Below are 23,809 nucleotides of genomic sequence, written 5' to 3'. Positions count from 1 at the left end.
CTGCCTCAATTCAGTGAGGGGCTCCTGCCGCTTCAGCCTTCTTTGCTGGCTCCTCTGCAGTTCACTGCTGCAGGCTCAGGGCATTGGAAGGGGCCCCTGAAAAGACAGAGCAAAGGAGACTGAATCCTTAACCTGGAGAGTTCCAAATCCCTAGTTAGGGACAGCCTTGGAGGTCATCACCCAACAACATCCTAGAACTCTGAGCATCTCAGAGTCAATTCTGTATGTATAAATCTGTCACAATGCCTGGCCTTGAGTGGATGATGAATGTATATTTTCAGAATAAATAAGTCAACACAGACACTGCCCACCAACCCCCTTGCTGAGAGAGACTGCCTATGTGCGAAGCCCAGCCAAAATGAAAATATGGTGCTGCTGATCTTGCTCTGGATCACCAAAATGTATAGGAGGCAGATGCTGTGTACGTTGAGTTTAAAGCCTCTTCAGAGACTGAAGACTCCCCTCTGAGCAGTAGCCTTTTCTGTTCCTTTCCAAAACTCAGTTTTGCTGTTGCTTTTATGCCAGTGATGGCACTTTAAGTGCACAGGGTTCTGTCACTTCCCCACTTCTATTTTTCACTGAATACCACCAGTGAATCGAAAAAATTTTGAGTACTGTTTGTTGGGAGTTTAACAACCAATTTGAATTGTCTTCTAGGGGAGATGAACATAGAGATATGCACACACACATGTGTATAACTTTCTCTGAAGCAAATAGATTTACATTTTATCTTGCAAAAGGATACATATCCGCCCAGCCTCCCTTCCCTCTGTCTCTATCTTGGTCTCGGTCTCGGTCTCAACCTCGGCCTCTGCCCCTGTCCCAGTCTGTTTCTGTGTCTGCTCCTCCAGGCACTGAAGGAAATTGTAGGAGTATAGAAAGATCTGTGAAGCAAGCAGAAGATGAGTAGAATGGAGCATAAATTCTGTTGTCCCTGAAATTTTCTTTGACATTCTTTTCCAGGTTGACTTTGGGTTTGCTAAGAAAATAGGATCTGGACAGAAAACATGGACATTTTGTGGGACTCCAGAGTATGTAGCACCTGAAGTCATTCTCAACAAAGGACATGACTTCAGTGTGGATTTTTGGTCCCTGGGAATTCTAGTATATGAGCTCCTGACAGGCAAGTAAGTGTGTACCTTCACCTTCTGTTTAGCTTTCTCTTTAGAAAAGTACAAAAATAATTTGCTTATGTTAAAAAATATTCAAAAACATGTCAGAATTACTTCTTATTAAGTTGGTTACTTTTCTACTTTACACTTTCATGTCTAATAGTCTGACAAGTTTATCACATGGAGAGAAGATTCCACAAATATAGGGTTATAAATATGGACTGTAGGGTTACTGTTTTATCCAAAATTCTAAGAGCCATTATTATAGATCTCATGTTAAGTTTGGGAAGATTTTGATAATCCCACATAAAAATAAAGAGAAGGATAAAGATTTGGAATGAATGTTTGGGGCTACATTATCATTTTATTTCTCTCTCTTGCTCTCTTTTAAATAAATGAGCAAAGCTATTTTCCTACAGCAGTTCAACCACTGATCAATCAAACTATATTTAGTCCTGTTTTCTCATCTTCCTGACATATAATTAGCTAGAAATGCTAAGAGAAATCACATTGCTGGATTTAAATTTTAATCTTCCATCAACCCATTTCTAGAGGTGCTAATGAACAGAACAAGACGCAGCAGGTGTCTTGGCAGTTAAAATTGAATTGCCTTTCCCAAAGAGATTAAAAGACTATATGAGTGAGTCCAAGGTCCACAACATTTAAAACACACACACACACACACACACACACACACACACACACACGAAGTAATGTTAACCACATCTTTAAAACAGTTTATAGGGCACTTCTACTTGTGTTCTCTAAATTAGTTTTCTTGGACTTGTGTGGAAGATAAAGCAAGAGATTTTTTATGATTTAAAATTTTTATGGTCATTTTATGGTTCATATTGTATGAGTTACAAAGCCAGGTGAGCAGTTCCCTGCGTAAGCCCAGTAATCTGATCCCAGAGCCTTGGGCTCTCAACGTGGTGTCCCTTCCAGCATGCACAATGGGTTTTATGACCATCTTTATAACCCTTTATAGCCCAGCATTCTCATCCTTAACCTCAACATTCACATATGGAGTGTGTAACAAATACTGGAAAGTGTCTATCGATGGTGATACAAGTCTGAACATGTGTTTTACTAAAAGAGAGCTCCATGGGCTCCTCTTACATTTTGTATGTTTTGTTTTGTTTTATTGTTAGCGATTAAAGCCAGAGTCCCCAGCCTGTTAGACGAATGGTTTAATGCTGAGCCCCCAACCCACCAATTCTTGCTAAACTTTTTACACTGCCAATAGCTGTGCTAGAACTTGAGCCTGCATTCTCTTCACATGCACTGGACGGAGAAGAAATGCCATTTTATGCTGTGTGTGATAATTTTCAAACATTCATTGCTTATGATTATGAACGAAAGGAGAGAAAACTTACTTCAAGAATTTATTTCATCGTCTTAGAAATTCCAGTGGCATTTTGAGAAATATAAGGTGGTTCCTGTAGGTAACTGGTGAATATACATCTCCATCTTCAGCCCGTGGAATAAATTATTACAAGCAGGAAAATAAAGTGAGGAAATAAGGAAGGAGGAAAGTCTAATAACTTGGAATTGCGAATGTGGCATTGAGTGTCATAAAATAATTGGGAAACAGTTTTTGCAATGTTTTCAGGGTAGGGCAGGAGAAAAGTTCATTTTAAATGCCCTAAACTTTATAAGGTATCAAGTACTGAAGGAAAATGAAGAAAGAACTAAAGAACAGAATAAAGTAATATCATTGTACATCTCTCTCTCTCTCTCTCTCTCTCACACACACACACATACACACACATATCATACCAATTTTTTTGTTTCTTACTTTATATTCTCACAGATGATATATAGAGTATTGAAAAACTGCTGTACCTGCCTCCTTTGTTTCAGTTTTCTCCTTAATGGCAAGATCTCTCAATATGGTATCAAAAGGTGTCAAATATGGCTGAAATGCGAGAGTGGTTAAAATCATCTTTAATTGTTAAAAATTAGATGAGAAAATAGACATGAAAGTTTATAAAAACAAAGTAGAATTTTAAATAAAATGTTATCCGATTTCAGTGGTCAATTCACAGTCTTTTTTTATTCATCCTAGCAAGATTTTCCTTGTAATATTCTCTTAGGATGTCATCTAGGACCTCCCTCCTCTTGTCCAATACATGTCACACTTTCTCAGTCTCCATTGCTAGAATGTTCTCACCTTTCTGATAATCCAACATTGGACCACTCACTGCTCCTTGGGTGACATGAAGTGGCACAGCCATCAGTACAATCTGATGACCTTAATCTTATTTCAACCCTGAATTCTTCTCTGAACCCAGGAGCTGTTTGGCATCTCCATATGAATGTTCAGATCGTGACTCTGAATTCCCTCCCCTATAATTTGCTCTGCACATCTACCGTATTAGTAGTTTCCTGTTGCTATAATAAACTATCTGAGATAAACAAGCTCTTGGAAAGAAAGATTTATTGTGACTCACAATTTTGGTTTCAGTCTATGGCCACAGGGTCCTATTGCATTGGGTCTGTGGAAGGACAGTATGTTTTGGCAATAGCATGTGGTGGAGGAGGACTGTTTACTTCTAGTGTCCAGGAAGAAGGAAAGGAAGGAGAGAGGAAGGGAAGAAGGGTGAGGTGAAGGAAGAGAAGAAGGGATAGAGAGCAAGGATAGAGGGAGAAAGAGCCCCTTCTTCAAAAGTGCACCCTGCGTAACTAAGCCATTTCCTAAGGTGCTAGCCCCTCCCAACTGTGCCCCAGACTGGTGACCACATCTTTACCACATAGGCCTGAGGGGTCCCTGCACGTCCAGACACACTCACTCCCACCCCTGTCCTTCTCTGAGTGCTGGCAACTCCATTCTGTAGCCATCTAGGCCCAAACACTTGAATCTTCTTTTTCTCCCACAAGCCATGTTCACCCCCTCAGCACATTCCATTGGCAAGCCATCTGTCATAGTCAGGCTGCTCTTAAAAAAGACCATAAACTGGGTGGCTTACACAGAAAATATACATTTCTTGCAGTTTCAGAAGCTGGAAGTCCAAGATCAGGGCACCTGGGGGGATCTCTCTTCTAACTCCCAAACTTCAGTTTCTTGTTTAATCTTCATAACATAGAAAGATGGCCAGTCAGCATTCTGCCTTTTGCTTAGAGAGGCACCACTCTCATGACCTAATTAACTACTTTCCATAACACCCACCTCTAAATACCATCGCACTGGAATTTGAGTTTCACATTTAAGGATTTGAGGGCACAAAAATATCCAGGCCATTTCACTTTTTGGATAGAACTAGAATCCAAATACATCTCACCACTTTCCCACCTTCAACTGTACTACCCTCCACCAGGCTACAAAGCCTTCTTCCTACTCCCCCATCACAGTTTATTCTCTGTCCTTTAAAATGCTGACTCTGGTTGCTATAAACTAAATCACTGACTCAAAATACTTCCTGAAGCCTTACGGCAGCCCACTGTGTATACGACACTGCTGTGTCACCGACATTCCTCCCTGCTTACTCACTGCACGCACTCCTCTGCCTCCTCACAGTCCCCACCACACCAGAACGTGCTGGCCATCCCCATGTACAGCCTCTGTACTTCCTGTCTCCAGCCCCTGCACTTCCTGTCCCCAGCTCCTGCCCACAGAGAGCTGTGTGGCTTATTCTAGTGGTGTCCTCAGTCCATCACTAGACCCTCCACTCCACTATCAGTGCAGTACCGTGGCTTTTCCTGTTCCATATATGGAAAGAATGACTGTTCTCTGTACCTCTTTTAGTTTTTTCCTTAGTGACAATGGCCACCTGACATACACCTGTGTGTGTGATTACAGTGATGGAAAATTAATGAAATGACTTTCTAGTACATATCTGAATTTGCTACAAAATAACTAATAAGGAAGAGGAGGAGAGGAAGAAGAAGAACAGGGGAAAGAGATAAGAAGGTAGAAAGAGAGAAAGGAACAAAGAGAATTCCCAAGGTGTCTCAGACTCTAGTCTTAGTGTAGTTTTTGTTCTTTGATCCAGCCCTCCCTTTTCTGGGATTGACCAAATGATGACCTACAATTTAATTCTCAAAGGAATTGAGAAAATGGATTTTCCCAGAAAGATAACAAGACGACCTGAAGACTTGATTCGGAGGCTTTGCAGGTGAGAATGACAATTTGTGGCTCATTGTTTTGGACAGAGTATGAAGGTCCAGATTCTGTTTCTGTACATTTTAAAATTAAGTATACTTACTGTCTGCTTGGTATCATAAGGAGCTTAAGTTTACATCACAGGTTACATGATCACAATGCCTATGAAAACTTTAAAGAGATGGGAATTGTATAAGTTTCCTTCAGGAATCATCTTTATTTGTTTTAGCAGAAAAAAAGAATCAGACATTAGGTTAGTGCCATGGTGGCATGTGCCTGTCATACCAACACTTGCAGAACTGAGGCATGAGGAACATCATGAGTTTGCAAGTTAACGGCCAGCCTGCAATACTACATACTGAGAACTTGTTTCAAAAAAAATATCAAAAACTAACAACAACAAAAAAAAAACCCATAAAACAAACTTAGGCTTGTTAACATAATCTCATTATTTTGCAGGAAAAAGATAAAATATTACTGAATGTCCTGTTTTGATCCTTATTTTTTAAAGTATGCTTCAAGTCTTATATTACTTCAAATTTCTTACTGTTAAAAATAATTTATCAGAAAATAGGAGACTTTCAAATTATTTGCTCAGCTTTATTTTACTGCTGCAGTTTCCCCCAGATTTCAACTTTATTAAAATTTAGTAAATTTAGAATATAAAACCTAGGTATAGGGAGTCTGTAGGAATTCACTCGTGCTTCTAAAATTTCAACCTAGATGTGAATGATTCTCTAAAGCTTTCCCTGGTTTTCTCAACAGTTATCATGATAGTACTTATTAAGCATTTTATTCATAGCTCATTTAAAAATGTGGGCCACATCTTTTCAACTCCCTATACTCAGCTGTCTGATCTACAGTAGGAACTGGTTGAATGTGAAATGAGTGAATTAATAAATAACATTATATTCTAATTTAAAATTTACTCAAGTATAATCATATTTTAAAAAATATTTCAGGCAAAATCCAACAGAAAGACTGGGAAATCTGAAGAATGGAATCAATGACATTAAGAAACACAGGTACATGGCTACTTCTTTGCTCAGAAAAATACAGAAATTTTGAAAATAATGTGACAGTCATGAGAGCTGCTCTAAATGAACCATGAGGTTCCCTTTAGAGACTTTCAATTTTTTTCTTCTCTGATGCTTTGAATTTGTTATTAGTAGATTTCTTGATGACAGCCATTTTTGCTGGAGTGAGATAGAATCTCAGTGTTGTTTTAATAGACATCCCTTCAGTGAGCAGTGATGTTGACTATTTCTTTCACACCTTTATTTGGTATCTATATCACTTCCTCTGAGAAGCGCATATTCATCTCTGCTGGCCATTTTTGGATTGGGACTTTGTGTTAGGAGGTCTGATACTGTTAAGTTTTTCATATGTTCTAGATATTAGTCCTTTGTCTGAAGGACAACTGGTTAATTTTTTTTCCTACTTAGAGGGCTTTTTACTCTATTGGTAATTTATCCTGCTGTGAAAAAGCTTTTTAAAATGAAAAGAACTGGGTAGGTGGTTGTTCAAGAAGAAGGGAGTGGTGAAGGAAAGCAAGAGAGAGGAAACGGAAAATCGTGGGACTGTCCTGTTTCAAGGTTGTATATGGTGAGATTTTTGGACTTATGTGCAAACATGAGAAGTATATAATTCTTTATGCCTATTTTTAAAATATAATCTAATTTTTAAATGTTTTTATCATATTCTGTGGAGACTTAAAGTTCAACATATCAATACTTGATGAAAAATACCTGTTCCATATTATGCCTAAAATGTTTGATATGCAGACAAATAGTGAGATTAAGCTTAACAGCCTAAGTTGTTTGATAATAACAATAAGCTTGTCTTCTGGATGGTTAACAACCTAAGTTTGCAGACCAAAATTAAAGAAAAAGGAGGGCTGCAAGGAAAGCCAACATTTTAGCCCTAGCCTTCTAAGGTCAATTAAGACTCAGGACATATGAGAACTTGTACTGTAATGTCATGTAACTCAGTAGTGTCCCAAATTTTCTGATCAAGGAGATTATGGGGCCAAAGAGGAAAGTGATCGATGATGTAGAGTGTGCCCAAGGAGAGTCACATAGAGATAAAACATTCTCTCAGACTTTCACAGAGAGCACATTGGCCAAGCAATGGCCGTGACTCATCCACATGGCTGACACTGACAAAGGTTCTACAATCTGAGGTACAGGATCTCAGGATGAATGCTGAGGGGATTTTACTGACCTTCTCAGACCCAAAAGCTACAACTCTTGTTGCATAGGTCCTGCTTTACCTTGGTCTTAACCATCCAGAAGAAAAGTATAAAAACGAAATATAAGAAGTAAAGCCATGCTGTTACATTGAGCTGTAAGGGACTCAGGTCATCAATTTGTGACATTTCCAGTGAAGCGGAAGACCCAATACTATTGTGGGCTGCTGGACTCTTTTGGAATGTTTTGCTGAGTTTACACACCTATAATATTCAAATAACGAAACTTAACAAAAAAATGGTATACAGTTGAATGTCCATTTTGTATCTGTGTATTCAGAGAGGTTGGGATAGATATGTAGTTACATTCTCTTAATGAATGGAATGATTTGTTCTAATGGTGTTTGTAAATTGGATGTCAGGTCTGCGTCTTGTACATCAATTAACCACTAAGAAGATTGTATGCAGCGTGTTAGTTATTGAAACTGTCCTACCGATTTGATTTGAAACTGTCTCATTACTATTTGTTTATCAATAAAATTATGGCAAAAATAAATAAATAAATAAATAAAAATAAAAAAAAATAAAATGAAAAGAACCCAGTTGTTGATTCTTTGTAGTATTTCACATGCAACTGGGATTTTGGTCATGAAATATTAGCCTACATCAATATCTTCAAGAATCCCATTTTTTTTTCTTCCAGGAAATATAGTGCTTCTGTCTTAATATTAGATCTTCTATCTGTTTCAATTTTAGTTTAGTGCATAGTGATAGACATGGGTCTAGTTTTAGTTTCTGTCATACAGACAGCTAGTTTTTCCAGAACTACTTACTAAAGAATCTATCTTTCTTCCAGTGAACATGTTAGGCTGCTTTGTCAAAGATAAGATGACTGGGTGTGTTTGTAGTTGTGTCTGCATCTTCTAATCTGTCCCATTGATCCTTTGTTCATCTATCTTTATTGCCAGTACCATGATATTTTTATTATAGTAGCTTTGTAATGTAACTTTTAGTCATGGATTGTGGTACCTCCTGTCTTGTCTTTGTTGCCTAGAGGTCCTATTTGACCTAGATATTTCCCTTCTGCCTATCTTCCCAGAAGAATTATAAACATCATGCCACAGTGATATAGATGGTCTTTTTATACAATGGAGTACTACTCAACCATAAAGCAGGGTAAACTTGAGACTTTTACACATATAAATGGATACACCTTGAGACCACACTCCTAAGTGAAACAAATCAGACTCACATGTGTAAACATCACATTGTCTCCTTGATGTGAGGAACTGAAAGTGTAAATAAGATCCAAAATGCATAATAGATGTTCAATTGGAAGAAATTTTTGAAAAGGTAAAAGGAGCTAGAATAGGGGAAAGGGGAAAGAAAGGAAGGGAAAAGGACAAAAAACAAGATAGTTTTGCTACTAGTTTCACTTGGTTCATTGCAAAGAAAGGTTTGTGCTAATGTCATTTGGAGAATTTTTTATGCCAGTATATTATATATTGATTAACTTCTATTGGATAATGATACTCAATGTCTTAACTATTATATTTATTCTATTATTTTGTTTTGAAATTTGATTTACTTTATATATATACTATATATATATTATATTTATATAATTTGTTTGACTAGATGAAGTATATTGATTTACAAAAAATCTCAAACAAAGATTTATCATGCAGTTACCTAGCATGCCCCTTTCCAGTTCTGTAAATTTCTCAAAATGGTCTTTGGAACTGGTAGCTTCCTGAAGACATCCTCTCTGATTTGATCCAGTATTCAAATATAGCTTTTCAGCATTTTAAGATTTCCGTTTTCCAAGTCAGTACTGCCTAAGTGCACAAGTCAGCTCTGCAGGCTACAAGAAGTTTTCATTTTCACTTTTCCTACAACTTACAGAAGATGTCACATATATGAATACATTGATGGTAGAACAAAGAAATTTGAATATTTTTAACTGAAAATCTTTGAACACACTGATTTAATCACACTTAAAAATTAAGACACCTCAACATGCTGTTCCACTACAGGTTCTTTTTTTGGTTCTGGAGTTGAACCCAGGGCCTTTCTCAAGTTAACCATGCACCCTGCCTCTGAACTGCATCCCAGTTTTCTACTGCTGTGTCCACAGAGGTCTAAGAGGAACACGAATATGGTCTGAAAATAGAGAGATGTGGCTGTAAATAGAAACACTATTGGGCTGGGGTGATAGTTTTGCAGTATAAGCTCCTGCATGGCAACCTCAAGGGTCTGAGTTTGATCCCCAGTACTGCATGTTATGTTGACCCAAGAAACCCAGGAGTGTTGTGCCAGCCCCAAAACTGGGCATGGTGGCATATATTTATAATCCCAGTGCTTGGGAAGCTGAGACAGGGGGATTACTATGAGCCCAAGTTGTGTAGTACAACATCAAATAAATAAATAAATAAATTTATTTTTCAAAATTAATATCAAGTAGAAACAGTATTTTTCTTAATAGTAACAGTATAGCTTTAAAAAAGAAAAAAAATTCTCTGAGTTGCCAACTCTGCTCTTTATGTATTCATGAAGTTGAAATAAAGCCATGCATTGAATACTGCAAATGCCTGTTGAGCTCTGCTCCATAGCTGTATTAGGAAGAAAGGGGGGGGAGAGAAAAGAGAAAATAAGGCGAGAAGACAGACACGTCTGTGGAATTTATCGACATCAAAATGCTTGTCGTATTTGAGTGTTCTTTGTCATCCTCTGGATTGCCTTCAATTGTAAAGCCCATTATTTGTCTTAGATTCCAATTTATCTTCCTCCTGCACAACTGTTATTGCTGCTTTGCTCATTACAAAATGACACATAAACACATCATTTCTAGAGACAAGCAAGTGTCCCATCAATTAAAGTGATTCTGCCAATATATGCTCCCCTTTCACTCATTAAGAAGTCTGCATGGCGTTTTGCTTTGGTGTAGTTGGGAAACAAGTGATATAATTGTGAACAAGCTCCAGCTTTATCTTTTCCTTATTTACTTTGAAGCTCATTTAAATGTAGCCATCAAATCGTGATGGGAGGTGCATACAAATGGATGCTGAAGCATTACCTCACCAGAGCATGGGAATAAACAATTTTGAATTTCCTTCCCTATCCCTATAATAATTTTCTTATTCTTCTTAGTAAGTCACTTTAGGCAGGAGTGTCTTTGTTGTGTGTAGCTGAAGAATCAGAATGCAGTGTTTTGGGTAGCACTGACTACTAAAAAATATCAGATGTACACACTGCTTTCTGGTGGTTCCGAGGAGTTTGTTATGGCTTGTGTCAAGATGTACTCCTAAAGCCTCATGTAGTCATAGGGCTTTTTCTTTTGGAGGTGGCTGAATCTAAAGTGTGTGATGGATTTGTAGTATGATACTTGGGTGATGGGTACTGGGATTAAGGCTGGGTGATTGCTGGATAAATCCACTGATTGGATTTGTACTGCTCTAATCCTAGTAGAATAGATACAGTATAAGGGACAAAAAAGAGGTTTGTCTGGCCTGTTGCTTTTGCTGTCTTCTACCCACCATGAATTGTTTTTCTTTGTCAAATCACCCTGCCTTCGAGCCAGCCAAGTGTGGACTGAAACTTCTACAAGCTATGAGCTAAATAAACCTTTTGCGTTTAATTTTGTGTGTGGGATAACTTGTCTCAGCAATGAAAAAAGAAATTAAGACATCTCTATGTAATTTCATTCTGTTTTCTAATTGCATGATTCTTTTAAAGCTATATGGTTAGGGGAGAGTTACAGAAAAATAGATCTTTCCTTCTTTTCTTTCTCTTTTCAAGTAGAAGTATTAAAAAAAAAAGAAAAAGAGAAAGAAAGGAAGAAAACAATAACAAAAAATAAACAGAAATGTTTTCAAACCTTCTGTAAGTTCCCTGGCTTATAGCTACTGTACTCAGAATATTCTTAGAATTAAAAAAGAATCATTCTAAAGTTTGACATTAGTATGCATTTAGAATGATAAGTATTCCAAGCATGATTCTAATATTATATATTGCTATTCTCAATGTAGTTGCTGCGTCTTGTACTCTGAATAACTACTACAAAGAAAACAATATGTAATGTATTAATTATTGTAACCATCTTGCTAACCTGTTTTGAAACTGTCTCATTGCTATTTTTCTCATTAAAGTTAATAACAAAAAATAAAAAAATAAAATCTAAAAAAAATAAGTTTTGGCATTAGATTTCCTTACTCTTCTCTAAGATAAAATTTTGTTTTCTTAGAGAACTGTATACTTTAGCTTTGTATTTAAAAATAATGCAGGCTAGGGAGATAGCTCAGTAGAATAAGCACTTGCCTGGCAAGTTCAAGGTCCTGAGTTTAATCTCCAGTACAAATAAATAAATAAATAAATAAATAAATAAATAAATAAATAAACAAATAAATAAATAAATAAATAAATTGCAGTTAAGCATCACAGGTTGTAATACAGATTTAAGTTAAATCATCTTTTTTAAAGGTCCTTTAAAGACTTCTCCAAATATGGTTTCTCTAACAGCAGTGGGACACCCATCTCTGACAAAACAAAACACAAAGGGGGATATAAGTAAAGGACTATTTTGTTGTGGAAAAAATATATGAATATACAAGATAGGATAGACATACAGCTACTTTCTCTTAGTTCATGGAGAAGAAAGGTTTGTACTAATATTGTTTAGACAAGATATCATGTCTGCATCTTGTTCTGTGAATAACTACTATGAAGACAACAATATGTAATGTAATAATTATTATAACTGTCCTACTAACCTGTTTTGAAACTGTTTCATTGCTATTTAATATTTTTTCACATTAAAATGAACTTAAAAATCATATTTTCTAAAAAAGAAAGAATTTTCTTTCTTCCCTGTTTGCAACCTAATTTATAAACTAGGCCAATCATGCCTCCCGATATCTATTTTAAAAGAACAGGAATAAGCATGTAGGGCACAATTAAACCTTTTCTGATAGAAAGAGGAATAATTTGTTTCAAGTACTTTTATGTTACTTTTACTTGCAATGATAGCTTCTAGAATCCTCTACAAACAAAGGAGCAATTCATGAGCTGTTGATGCTAGTATTTCTTTGGTGAATTTTTTTCAGAGACAAATGCATGCTGGCACTTGCATTGCTTAAAATGTGGTTAATGTCAAAAGGCCAAGTAGTAAGTGAATGGCCACTCATGCTAAGTAAATATTGCCATAAGTCAAATTGTAACAAGTACTCTGTAAGAAATGCACAGGCTTTTTATTCAGTAGAATAACGGGAATGATTTTTATTAGTATTTGTGGAGTACTTTCTGGTAGAGAAATTGTAAAATATGTTAAGAGCACTTATTGCTTTTTTTTCTTTGTTTGGAGGCAAAAGTAATGAATCCACAGAACTGTGTACCTAGAAATCCCTAAAGTAGAGTGCCAGGCTGTGTCAAGACATGATGGGTGGATCAAGGAAAGAGCTGTGGTTTCACAACGAGGGCAGTAGAGGGAAAGGAAACAGCCAGAGTTGTTGCCTGTCTCAGTTTTTGAGGAGAATTCCAGCAGTTTTTACCAAAATGCCATCTGAATGGAATGTTCTAGAACTTGCCCCCTCTGTTTTCAGTTTCTTTTCTATTGCCAAACTTAGACTTTGATTAGGAAATCCAGTCAAAGAGTGAACCAAAGCCAGATCTAGGGTGAGAAGAAACTGGTAACACCAGTGGGAGGAGATGAAGACAAGAATTTTGGTTTGGCTGGCAGGCTGAGAAAGCCTCCCTCATCAGCTGTGCCTCAAGTCTTATCCAAACCATCATCACCAACCTGACCATCCTGGCTCTTGCCGGTTATTCTCTACATGGCCAGAAGTACCTGAAAGAAGCAGGATTGCATCCTTTCTTCAGAACTTTGCAATTGCTTTCCATTACACCAAAGCATCTCAATTCCTTACTGTACCATGAGTACAATTTAATATGATCTAGCCTCTGACATTTTTCAGATTTTTAAAAATTACATTTTCACTTTCCACTTTCTTCTATCTGAGGTCCTTACCACAAACCTTCTAAGGTTTCACCATCTTCATTTTGGGCTTCCAAGATCACTTTTTAAACACCACCCTTTCTAAAAGCAACCTCTTCCATTATTTTCATTCAGGCCACTATCTGTCACTCACTTTACTGTATTTTTAGAAGTAGGGTCTTCATCTTTTTTGACACTAAAAAAATGGCCATACTGATTTAACATAAATATTTTCCAATCTTTTGGAATGCAAAGATCAATAAAAATGAGATAATATTATTTCATGTTCTTTGTGAGATCCTAAGAGACAGAGTGGATTGTGTCCAAGAGAAGCTAAAGACACACTTCTGGGGATGTATTCTAACCTATCAAGCTTGATATATATGCTAAAGTCAAGCATAGCCCTTCTAGATTAATAATACAGAAGAAATAAATGGAACAATTTCATCTGAACACCTGCTTCCTCTGATACTTTCACTATATATCATGAAATATATATTTCACTTCCTCTGAAAATTTTCCCTATATTGGAATTTCTGAGATTCATATCACCAAGCCCATCACTGTCACAACAGTGTGTGTTTAGGACAGTGTGATGTAGGAGATCCTGGGTAAGGGTGTTCTGCATAGTTATTTGGTCATTCACCAAATACTATTTAGCCCCTAATCTGTATCACACACTACCTTTAATGTTAGGAGCAAAAAAATAAAAGGAAGAAGTGGAAACCCTGCTTTCACAGAGTGCATGTCCTAGTGGAGGAGATAACCAAGTCAAGAAATTTATAAGGTAGCAGTAAGTGATGAGGAGAAAAAAATAAACAAAGGGAAGAATAAGTATTGGGGGACTGGTAAGAGGGGTTTGAATTTTAGATGAGGTGGTCAAAGAATGCTTCCAGTTAAAGAGTGAACCATGTAGAAATCTGAAGAAAGAAGGAATAATATAGCCTTAAGGTGGCAGCATCTTTAGCTTCTTGAAAGAAGAGAAGAGATATGAGTGAGTGAAGGGGGCCAGAAAAGCAGACCATGGGTAATAGAGTGGAAGTGTGGGAGTGTACAGGGTAGTTTGTGAGGTCTTGTAGGGCATGAAAAGCTGTGATGAAGACTGTCTTTCACACTGAGTGAGGTGGGAAGCACGGAGGTGGAGGGAGACTTGGGACTAAGTCTTGGCATGATCTAAGTTGTGTTACATGATCATGCTTGCAGCTGGATGGTTTCCCCAGGACAAAAACATAGCTTGCTCTATCCCAGGAGATTGTAGGTCTTGAGCTCGATAAGATTTGGAATGCAGGTACTTTATGTATTGCAGGTGACATTAACCAGATTTGTTTATGAACCAAGAATGTGAGAAAAAGACTGACTTATGAATGCTTATGAATATGAGAGAAAGTAACTCCAGTGTTTTGGGTTGGAACAACTGGAAGGTTTGAAGCAAGTTTGGTGGGAGAAATTTGGAGCTCCAGTTTGGATTTGACCTAGGCTAATTGCCTGTTAGTGATTTACGTGGGAGATAATGAATAGTGATTGTAGATAGTAGCCCATTAATTGAATACAGAGGTGGAGTCCTGGTTGGAAATAGAAATTTAGGGATAATCAATATGTAAATTCTATTTAATGCTTGGAGACTGAGTGGGCCTACCCAGGAAGTGAGAGTAGTTGAAAAGACGAGAAGTCAAGTGAGCCCTGGCATACACCAACTTTGCAAGATGAAAGAAAGACTCAAGAAGATAAGAGGGTCTGGACAATGATATGTTCTGGACAGAAAAAGAAGTAGATGAAACTTCTGTGATGTGAAGCTAAGTGAAGCATTTTAGAAAGTATGATTAATCCATCATGGCCAATGCTGTACTAGTAGTTCAGGTAAAGTGCAAACTGGAAATCAGGTTACTCACTGGAGTGGAGGGAATGAAACTTGATTTGGTGTGAGACAATGAGTAGATAAAGTGATTAAATAACTCATTTAAGGAGTTTCTCCCAGTAGACAGGAGAAGTAGACTGTAAGTTGGAGGGAAACATAGGTTAAAGGAAGGTGCTTGGTTGTAGGGAAAATGTGTTTCCATGGATGAGAATGATCTAGTTGGGGAAGAGGGTTCAGGAGAGAAGAGAATTTCAAGGGAGGACATGATGAGATGAAGTATGCAGTGGAGAAACTGACTTTAGCTAGAGGCAGAGACATTTCATGTTTGTTCATAGTGCAAGAGAGAAGGTATTAGAGATGAGAGTAGGTACACAGATATACTGGTGGGAGGGGATGGAGTTTTTTGTTTGTTTTTGCTTCAGTTTTCTCAGAAAAATAAGAAACAAAGACATCAGGAAGATGAGAAGAATGTTCCAGAAGTTTAGAAAGAAGACAAAGTATGAATTAAGGGCATATGTGAAGTTAAGGGAATATAACTTGGAAATGCAGGATAGTAGGTAGTGGGCACTAAGTGCCTACCTGAGTCCAGTTGGCGCAGATGTAATGTGAGCACAATACCCACCATGGTGGCATTTGTGGCTCTGCTGTTGTACGCAGGAAGTAGGCAACAAAATGGACTGAATGACATGTTGGTATGCCAATAATTCATTAACTTATTAGTATCCCACTCTGCTTTTCTCATTTTTCAGATGGTTAAATGGTTTTAATTGGGAGGGACTGAAAGCACGGAATCTTCCCTCACCTTTACGAAGAGAGGTATGATACTTCCTGTAATAATTTTGCCATTTCTTTTGGGGATTTGCTTTGTAAACAGACTTTAATGGTGAGTGTATATCTTAGTTACTTTTCTCATTGCTGACACAAAATGCCCAGTACTCACAAGTTAAGGCAGTTAAAGTTTTTGTAGCTCACAATTTGTAGAGGTTTCAGCCCATAATAAGCTAGCTCCAAGACAGGGTGGCACATGGAAGAGGGGCATCACTGAAGAGAGACAGCTCATGGCAGGCAGAAGATAGCAAAAGCAGCAAGCTAGAAGCGACCAGCAACAAGCAAAGACTCTTTTTCTGGCCCTTATATCTTACCCAGGCTTCACACTCTTAGGGCAGGGAGCAGTTACACACGTAATTCTAACATTACACTGTGAATTAATCCTAGCATCACATTTTATTGATCCCACCAGTACACACCCTAGATCCAAGCACCTCAGAAAAGACTTACCTATGACCACAATGAAGCTTTAGGGGATACCTAGACATAGACTGTAACAGTGTACACCCACATGCATGCACGCATAGCAGATTTTGTGTGGTTTTCGGAATAGGAATTGTAAAAATTAGAAGTTTTTTACAGTAATTATGATTTTAGGGACTAAATAGTGTTTCCTGTCTGGTGGTTTTTGGCTCATCTCACTAGAACGAATCCCCATCTATACCACCTAAATCCCAACATTGTCATGTTGGCCAGACTGACAAATGAAGTATCATTTCTTAATTGCTTTTAGAAATCTGTGATCTATCAGTGCCATGTGACACTGCATGCTATTCAAAGTTCAATTATAAATGATTCTGAAGAAACATTTGTGTTAGCAGAAACTTTATTGTCACATATGCTAAAAAGAATTTCAAAAACTAAAATTTAAGGCACTTGAGAAATGATAAAAAAAGATTGTCAAGCATAAAACTACTGTAAGATGAGTTTTATGGGGAAAAAGGAACAGAAGTTGAGGGAGAAAGTGATGCAGTATTTCTAAAGTGACTTATGAGAATCAAATCTCAGTGGTATTTAGATTACAGTAGAAATACTTAAATCGTTAAATAGCAGCAATAATCTATTTTAACATGTCAGTGTTTACATCATACTAGAATTCTCCTCAGCTATTTCAACTTTAATGAAAATTTCAAGCTACAAATGTGCAAGGAGACAGGTCTCTTTCAGAGACAAAATATAAAGATGGTAAAATGTTGACCTTTGTACTTCCAGAGTCATTGTTCCCCAAGTCAGCTGAAGCTCGACTTTGTCCAGTAGGTGACTGGCCACACATGGTGGCTATGATCTTTCCCTGTCCTCCTGCTGTGCACACGATCATATATCATACATGTATTTAAATCATTTTCACCCATTTAACTTGGTACCTACCCTGTATTTATGCTTGAAAGCAAAGAATTGGAGATTGCCTGATCTGCAGAGTAATTTATTACCAGAGTCATTTCATTCTTTTGGAAGTGTCAGTAAAAATTTGAATTTGCATCTTTTTTTTTTCAATCAGTGTATTTTATAGAGCTGGAGTAGCCACTTAAAACTTAGAAGTTTTGGGGACTGGGGAGATAGCTAGGCAGTCTGAGTGCCTGCCTGCCAAGCACAAGGACTAGGGTTAGATCCCTGGTACCACATACTATGCCAGTCCCATGTCATGCAGGCCACCAAAACCAGGTGTGGTGGCACACACCTGTAATCCCAGTGCTGGGGAGGCTGAGACAGGAGTATCACTATGAGTCCAAACTGTATAGTGAAGTCCTGTGTCAAATGAATGAATAAAATATTTTAAAAATTAAAAAAAATAAAATTGAAGCTTTTACAGTGTGGAAGAGCACTTCCAGCCAATATTGATTTTTAAAAGTATTTTCCTTAAAATATTTTTTACCTTGATTAGAAAAGAGATTATACCTTCTGCCATATTTTCTTGATGAAGTAACTCCCCATGCCAGGTAGCTGTCATTGCTGCAGTCCACTGAATCATTTGGTTCAAAAGGGGAGCTCAAGGACGTAGAGACTGACTCAGAAATGACAACTGGCCATCTTTCTCCTGGGTGTTGTTTACAAGTAGTTAGAGTAGGAAAGCAGTGGTCAACTAGAAAAAGCACTACCCAGGTGCAATAGCCTTCTTAGTCAACATCATCCTCACCTTTGTCTTCATCCTTTCTGTACTAGCTCAGTGGACCCATAGATCACAGCTACTTTGACAAATATCCTCCTGAAAAGGGTGTGCCTCCGGATGAGCTGTCAGGCTGGGATAAAGACTTCTGATGGAAGAGAAGCTGACTTCTGCCAAGACACCACAGAAGACTATGAGGATCAGTAAACCAACCCTCATTTTTTTCTCTCATCAAAGTATTATAATATCTTTTGGAAGAGCATTAGACAAAAAGAAAACTCTGCACAAGAAGTGGAGGATGTGGTACAGATGTGGTTCCGAATTATAATGTCTCGTTTGCGTTCGGGATGTTATGAATTACTCGTGTGTTCCATTCCTACGCGTGTGTCAAATGGAAGGTTTCCCCTTTCCCTTTACACCATCAGGAACATTTTTGCTGAAATGGAATAGTTTTGTCAAAACCTATTACTCCATCCTAATCATAGTTTTTATCCTTTGAATCCTAAAATGGTTTAACAAATGACTTGGCTTCTGAGTACATAAAACATACAAAGTGAAGGAAGAATATCATGAATTTTGGAAGATTTCCCCTGCACTCAACAGTTTCATGTATGCATTGTGTCATCATAACATGAGGGTATGCAGAAATCTTGATAATCAGTAGAAACTCTTGACTTTCATCTGCTTTTAGCCTAGAAGCGTACTAATATGTTTCTGATGCTAGTCTGCTGAAAGGTGGGTTTGAGGATTATAGTGTGGTACTTTTTCCCAGAGCAAATGAACCAATCAATATAACCAGGCAATTATATCCTATTGGGGAACTTAGGAAAAATAAAGCAAAAACAATTTTTCTTTCTCCTGTGACTGCTGTGATACCTCAGAAATTTTTTCATAAGCCTTGTTAAAAGTGATTATTATGTATGATTAAATTATGGGTTTTAAATAAATAATAAATTTAAAATGTTTTATTTTCGGCACTAAAATGTTTCTCTATCAAAGTAGAAAATATACTGGAACAAAATTGTGAAGATTTTTCCTCCCTTTTAAAGATAAAGAGAATACGATCTATTGTTTCAACTCTTTGAAACTGAGATAATTTTAGCCAATTTTGATTGCTGCCCCCAAAATGACCCCCATCAATTTTTAATGAGAAGCCCATTGGCATATGTTAATCCACTGTATTCACTGTGGAGTTAATGGCTCTTTTTACAGATATCTGAGTCATGAATATGTTTATCATTTTAACACATGCCATTGGAGAGCTGCTCTGAGCACCTGACCTCTGCCTGTCTCCTCCTGGTAATCTTCCAAATTGAATAGCCTACCTTATAGTGTTGGACACTGATATCTGAGAATTTGACACTAGTGAATATTTTCATGTCCTGGCCATGGTCAGTCTCCTACCCTCCTTCCAAAATAGATGGAAGCTGAGCTTTCTCTGTGCCTTTTAATCTGACTGTAAAAAAAAAAAAAAATCTAAATTCTAGAATTATTCAAATATTTGGTTATATTTTTGTATAATACTAGTGACCTCTATCCCTTCCACATCTATATTTTCATCACTCAGAGAGAATCAGCTGTATGCTTCCTGAAGTCTTGAACCAGACAGTGAGGCCCAGGTCAAGAGAATGTATCCTTAATAAATGGATTCTCACATTAAGAGACCTTTTGCTCAACCAAAGAGTTTTTGTTCCTGGAGTAGTATTTTTAAAGATTGCATATTGTATATAGAAGAACCATTTTTAATAGGATTGACATAACCTGCTTAAAGAATTTCTAAACTTTATAAAATATTTTATTTGCATTTTGTTTGTACGGACTATATGTTTTCCTTGTATATATTTTAACATGGCCAACATATACCAGTAAGAAATTTATGTATTGGATGGATATTAGAACTATACAGATGTAATAGCAACAATTGTCTCAAAGGGGATCAATAGTTTTAAGTTTTAAAACTCTACATATACAGAGATGAAAACCAGTTTAAAATACTACAGCTCTGCTTTACCCATGATTAACTGCATCGTATGTAATCTCCAAATGTGATTTTATTGTTTCTTTTAGAGTACCTTATAAAGATGAAATACACATGCTTGAGCCATTATAAAATTTCTCTCTACTATTTCCTAACTGGGAAAGTGATATACTTTTTGAGTACCAGTTATCTCACTTGTATAAAAAGGCACAACGAAGTAATATCTACTTTAAAAGCTTGCTATGACCATTATAAAAAATTATGCAAGGTCCTTTATCTAGTATGTGTGAAATAATCAATGCTGCATAGATGGGAGCTGCTGCTATTATCTCTGTTAAAATTCAAGAGGCCTTATTAACCATTTAGTGCTGAACCTGATGTATCCTTGGTGTCTGTATGCACAGTTGTACCAATTAAATCTAGTATCTGTCTTTTCTTTGTCCGAAGTCTACAAGTAAAGATGGTTTATCAACTTCAGTGTATAAAATGAAAGGTTAATCTTCAACAAAATGAAGTGTGCTTTTAGGCTAACTTAAATTTTAATTTTTATATATAGAACCTACAGAAGGAAATACATGATATTATCCCAGTCTGTATAAATTCATAGTAGTCCTAATCATTAAGTCATTCCCAATCTCTCTTTTCTAAGATAGAGTTAATGTTTCATTCTTCAGCTTCTTCCAGGTGGAGAAAGTTTTTCATAATTATGGCTTTTTAGTCTTTTCTAAGAATATTAATATGTCTGAAAAGAAGATAACATAATAGAGAAAAATAAGACAATACTGTTAAAAATGATCTGTATTTGAATTCTAGCTCTGCCCATATTTGCATGATTTTGGTCAATAAAACACATCATTCATTTGTACTTTGAAAATACACATTTAAGGTTTTGAAATACTGAGTCAGAATATCATTACTAATGTGTCATTGTAATAATTGTTTGAAAAGGTTTATGCACATACATTGTTTTTGGCATAAGATTTTTCATCGTCAGTCACCAGAAACACTTGTGTTCCAGTTCTCACAAACATATGGAAATTTAAATTAGCCCAAAGCTAAATATTATCCATAAGTATTTAATATAAACTCTTACAATTTAACTCTGATGATTTCATCTGTCTTAGCCTCAGTTACAATGAATGCTAGTCCAAAATTTAGTTACTTAGAAGAATTGCTTGTTATTTTCCTAGATGCTATGAGTGAGTAACTCAGGTAATACACAGCAAAGGCACTTTGCCTCTCTGTCACAGTGTTGGGGGCATCAGGTAGCAAGACTTAAAGGAGGACATGGACAGGGACTCATGGAAAGGCTTTAGGATGGCACAAACCCTCGTTCCTTCATATATTATTCAGCTTTCTCACTGCTGTGATACAGCATTTGACACCTGCAGCTTAAAGGAAGAGAGGTTTAATTCGGTTCACAGAGTTCAGTAATAGTTAACTCGTTCCAAGGCAGAAGCATCATGGTGGAAGGGCATGGAGGAGCAAAGCTGATTAATCTACGAGAAGCAGAGCAGGGCAACAGTGCTGGAGGAGAAGGTGCAAGGACCTATGTACAGCACCCAAGATCACACCTCCATGGCCACACAGAAGACTGTCTAACTACCCTGCAGGGTATCTCTTACTCCAGTAAAGTTTACATATCACAATGAATGGTCACAACCCAGTGTTGTTTGGGCCTGATGTGAGACTACTCCAAGACTAGGGCTGTGGGCCAGGCTGCCTGTGCATGTGCTCTCTAAGGCTTGGATTTCACACATAATGGCTTCATTCAAGGGGAGCCCTTTTGTGGCAGCAAAGGCTCCAAGAGTGAGTCTGCTGGCCAACAAAGACAGCAGCGCTATCCGGGATGAGTTACCCGTTGAAGTCACATGACTTCTTCCATACTTTATTGGTGGAAACATGGGCCCCTCTGACAGGGAACATATGTGTGACTTCTTAGTGAAGAGAGTCTCAAAGAATTTACAAACAAGTTTTAATCCACTTTCTGATCATATTTTAATATGATCTCCAGAATAAATTCTTTCCTTTTCAAAAACCTCTCTACATCTGTCATCCGGCTCATGCCTAAGAGCCAGGATATTGTCCTTACGTCCAACTTGGGTGTGGAAAGCCACTTCCTTGGTATATTCTCATAGGTTTGAAGGCCTGTAAAGTGAGTAAATGAGTGCACAAAGCGCTGAACGGTGGCAAGAACAAGGATATCCACAACAGACACTTGCATTAGAAGAGGGGAAAACAGGAGGCACAAAACAAAGAAGCCAGTAGTCTGTAGTCCTCTGCTTGGTATGTGGTGCTGGTCCTTGCAAGGCATTCAGAGCTCTTAACTCTGCCACTTGCAACCTTTGAGGCATTCTCCCCTTTCCAGAAGACATACCCGATATTGGCAACTAAGTAGATTTCCTTGCTACTTTCTTGCCTGTAAATATTTGATGGTAGTAATGCTTCCCTTCAGTGAACCTGTTTCTGTGTCTTTATTCCAAGCTGATAATAAGCTGATAATATTCTATCTATCATCTATCTATCTATCTATCTATCTATCTATCTATCTATCTATCATCTCATTTGACTCATAGTGATCCTACTGTTTTCAGTCTCCCAAGCACTAGGATTACAAGTGAGTGCCACCACGCCCAGTTTCAATCCCCATCCCAGCTCATGCCCCGGGAGTGGAGCCTGCACGGTATGCCAGGGATTGAACCCCAGCCACTGCCCTTTGCATATGCAGGTGCTTCAATCCGCTGATTTATTTGGCCAGCCACTAGCTGATAATATTCTTTAAAAATTTCATAGGTTTTCCACATATGAGTAAATCTACTCCACAAATCATAAGCCACTGTTGCAAATTTTAAAAGATGCTGTGTGAAAATTCTCCTAATATTCTTAAAAGTTCATCTATTTTCTAGTGCTGGGGATTGAACTCAGGGTCTTTGTACTAAGTTACATTTCCAACCGCTTTATTTTTCAGAAAAGTGGAGTCTCACCAAGTCACTCAGTTGTGCAGGCTGGGCTCCACCTTGTAATCTTTCTGCCTCAACCTCCTGCCAAGGTGCCTTGGTAGCAGTTCTAGTCTTTAGGGAGGTTTTGCACTGCACATGCTTACCAGTGGTTCAGAGGTATGTCTGAAATGAAACGCAAGATGTGTCCAAGTGTCTTCCAATGATCCCTGCTTATATAGACATGCCCTTTATAATCTTTTCCTCTTGTATATAGGTGGAATCCTGTGACTTTCTTCCAATGAAGGGAAAATGATAAAAACAATGGACTGTTGAGGCTGGGGAGATGGCTCAGTGGAATAAGCACTACCCTGGCAAGCACAAAGACCTGAGTTCAATCCCTGATTCCGAGAAAAAAAAAAAAAAAAAAAAAAAGGACTGTGATTTTCCAGAATAGGTTACACTCACTCTGCTTCTGATCTTCCTACTAAATTGGTAAGGGAAGGTAGACATAAAGTGGGAAGGCAAAGATGAAGACTTCTTAAAGAAAAACTAGAATTTGTTGTGCCAGACCAGAATCCATTCAAACTGGAACCTACACCTCTCTTTCACATCTGCTATCCTCAGTCAGAGAGGTAGCTGTGGGATATGCTGCTGTCTTACATGAGTGCCCAGTTTACCCTCTGAAGATGCTGAAAGAGCACCCTGGGGGAGGCT

At 37.6% G+C, this 23,809-nt stretch overlaps 1 protein-coding gene across 5 annotated transcripts in view; it reads left to right on the top strand.

Moving 5' to 3' along the window:
* Positions 1-21,027, top strand: part of Prkg2 (protein kinase, cGMP-dependent, type II) — a 107,258-nt gene extending 86,231 nt beyond the window's left edge. For 4 of the 5 annotated variants that reach the window (XM_023703299.1, XM_004643195.2, XM_004643196.2 and 1 more), the window contains exons 15-19: positions 964-1,127; positions 5,105-5,227; positions 6,177-6,239; positions 15,996-16,062; positions 18,235-21,027. In XM_023703299.1, the coding sequence (XP_023559067.1) occupies positions 964-1,127; positions 5,105-5,227; positions 6,177-6,239; positions 15,996-16,062; positions 18,235-18,330 (513 nt within the window). In that variant the 3' untranslated portion in view covers positions 18,331-21,027. Of the gene's footprint in view, positions 1-963; positions 1,128-5,104; positions 5,228-6,176; positions 6,240-15,995; positions 16,063-18,234 lie in introns of those variants that run through there. The other variant, XR_002818484.1, reaches the window with a different exon arrangement.
* The last annotated feature ends 2,782 nt before the right edge of the window (positions 21,028-23,809 follow it).

This window comes from Octodon degus, unplaced genomic scaffold (genome assembly GCF_000260255.1).
Source record: "Octodon degus isolate 3935 unplaced genomic scaffold, OctDeg1.0 scaffold00168, whole genome shotgun sequence".
Taxonomy (NCBI): domain Eukaryota; kingdom Metazoa; phylum Chordata; class Mammalia; order Rodentia; family Octodontidae; genus Octodon; species Octodon degus.
The sequence above is the reverse complement of the archived record's forward strand: the minus strand, read 5'-3'. Positions and strand labels throughout refer to the sequence as shown.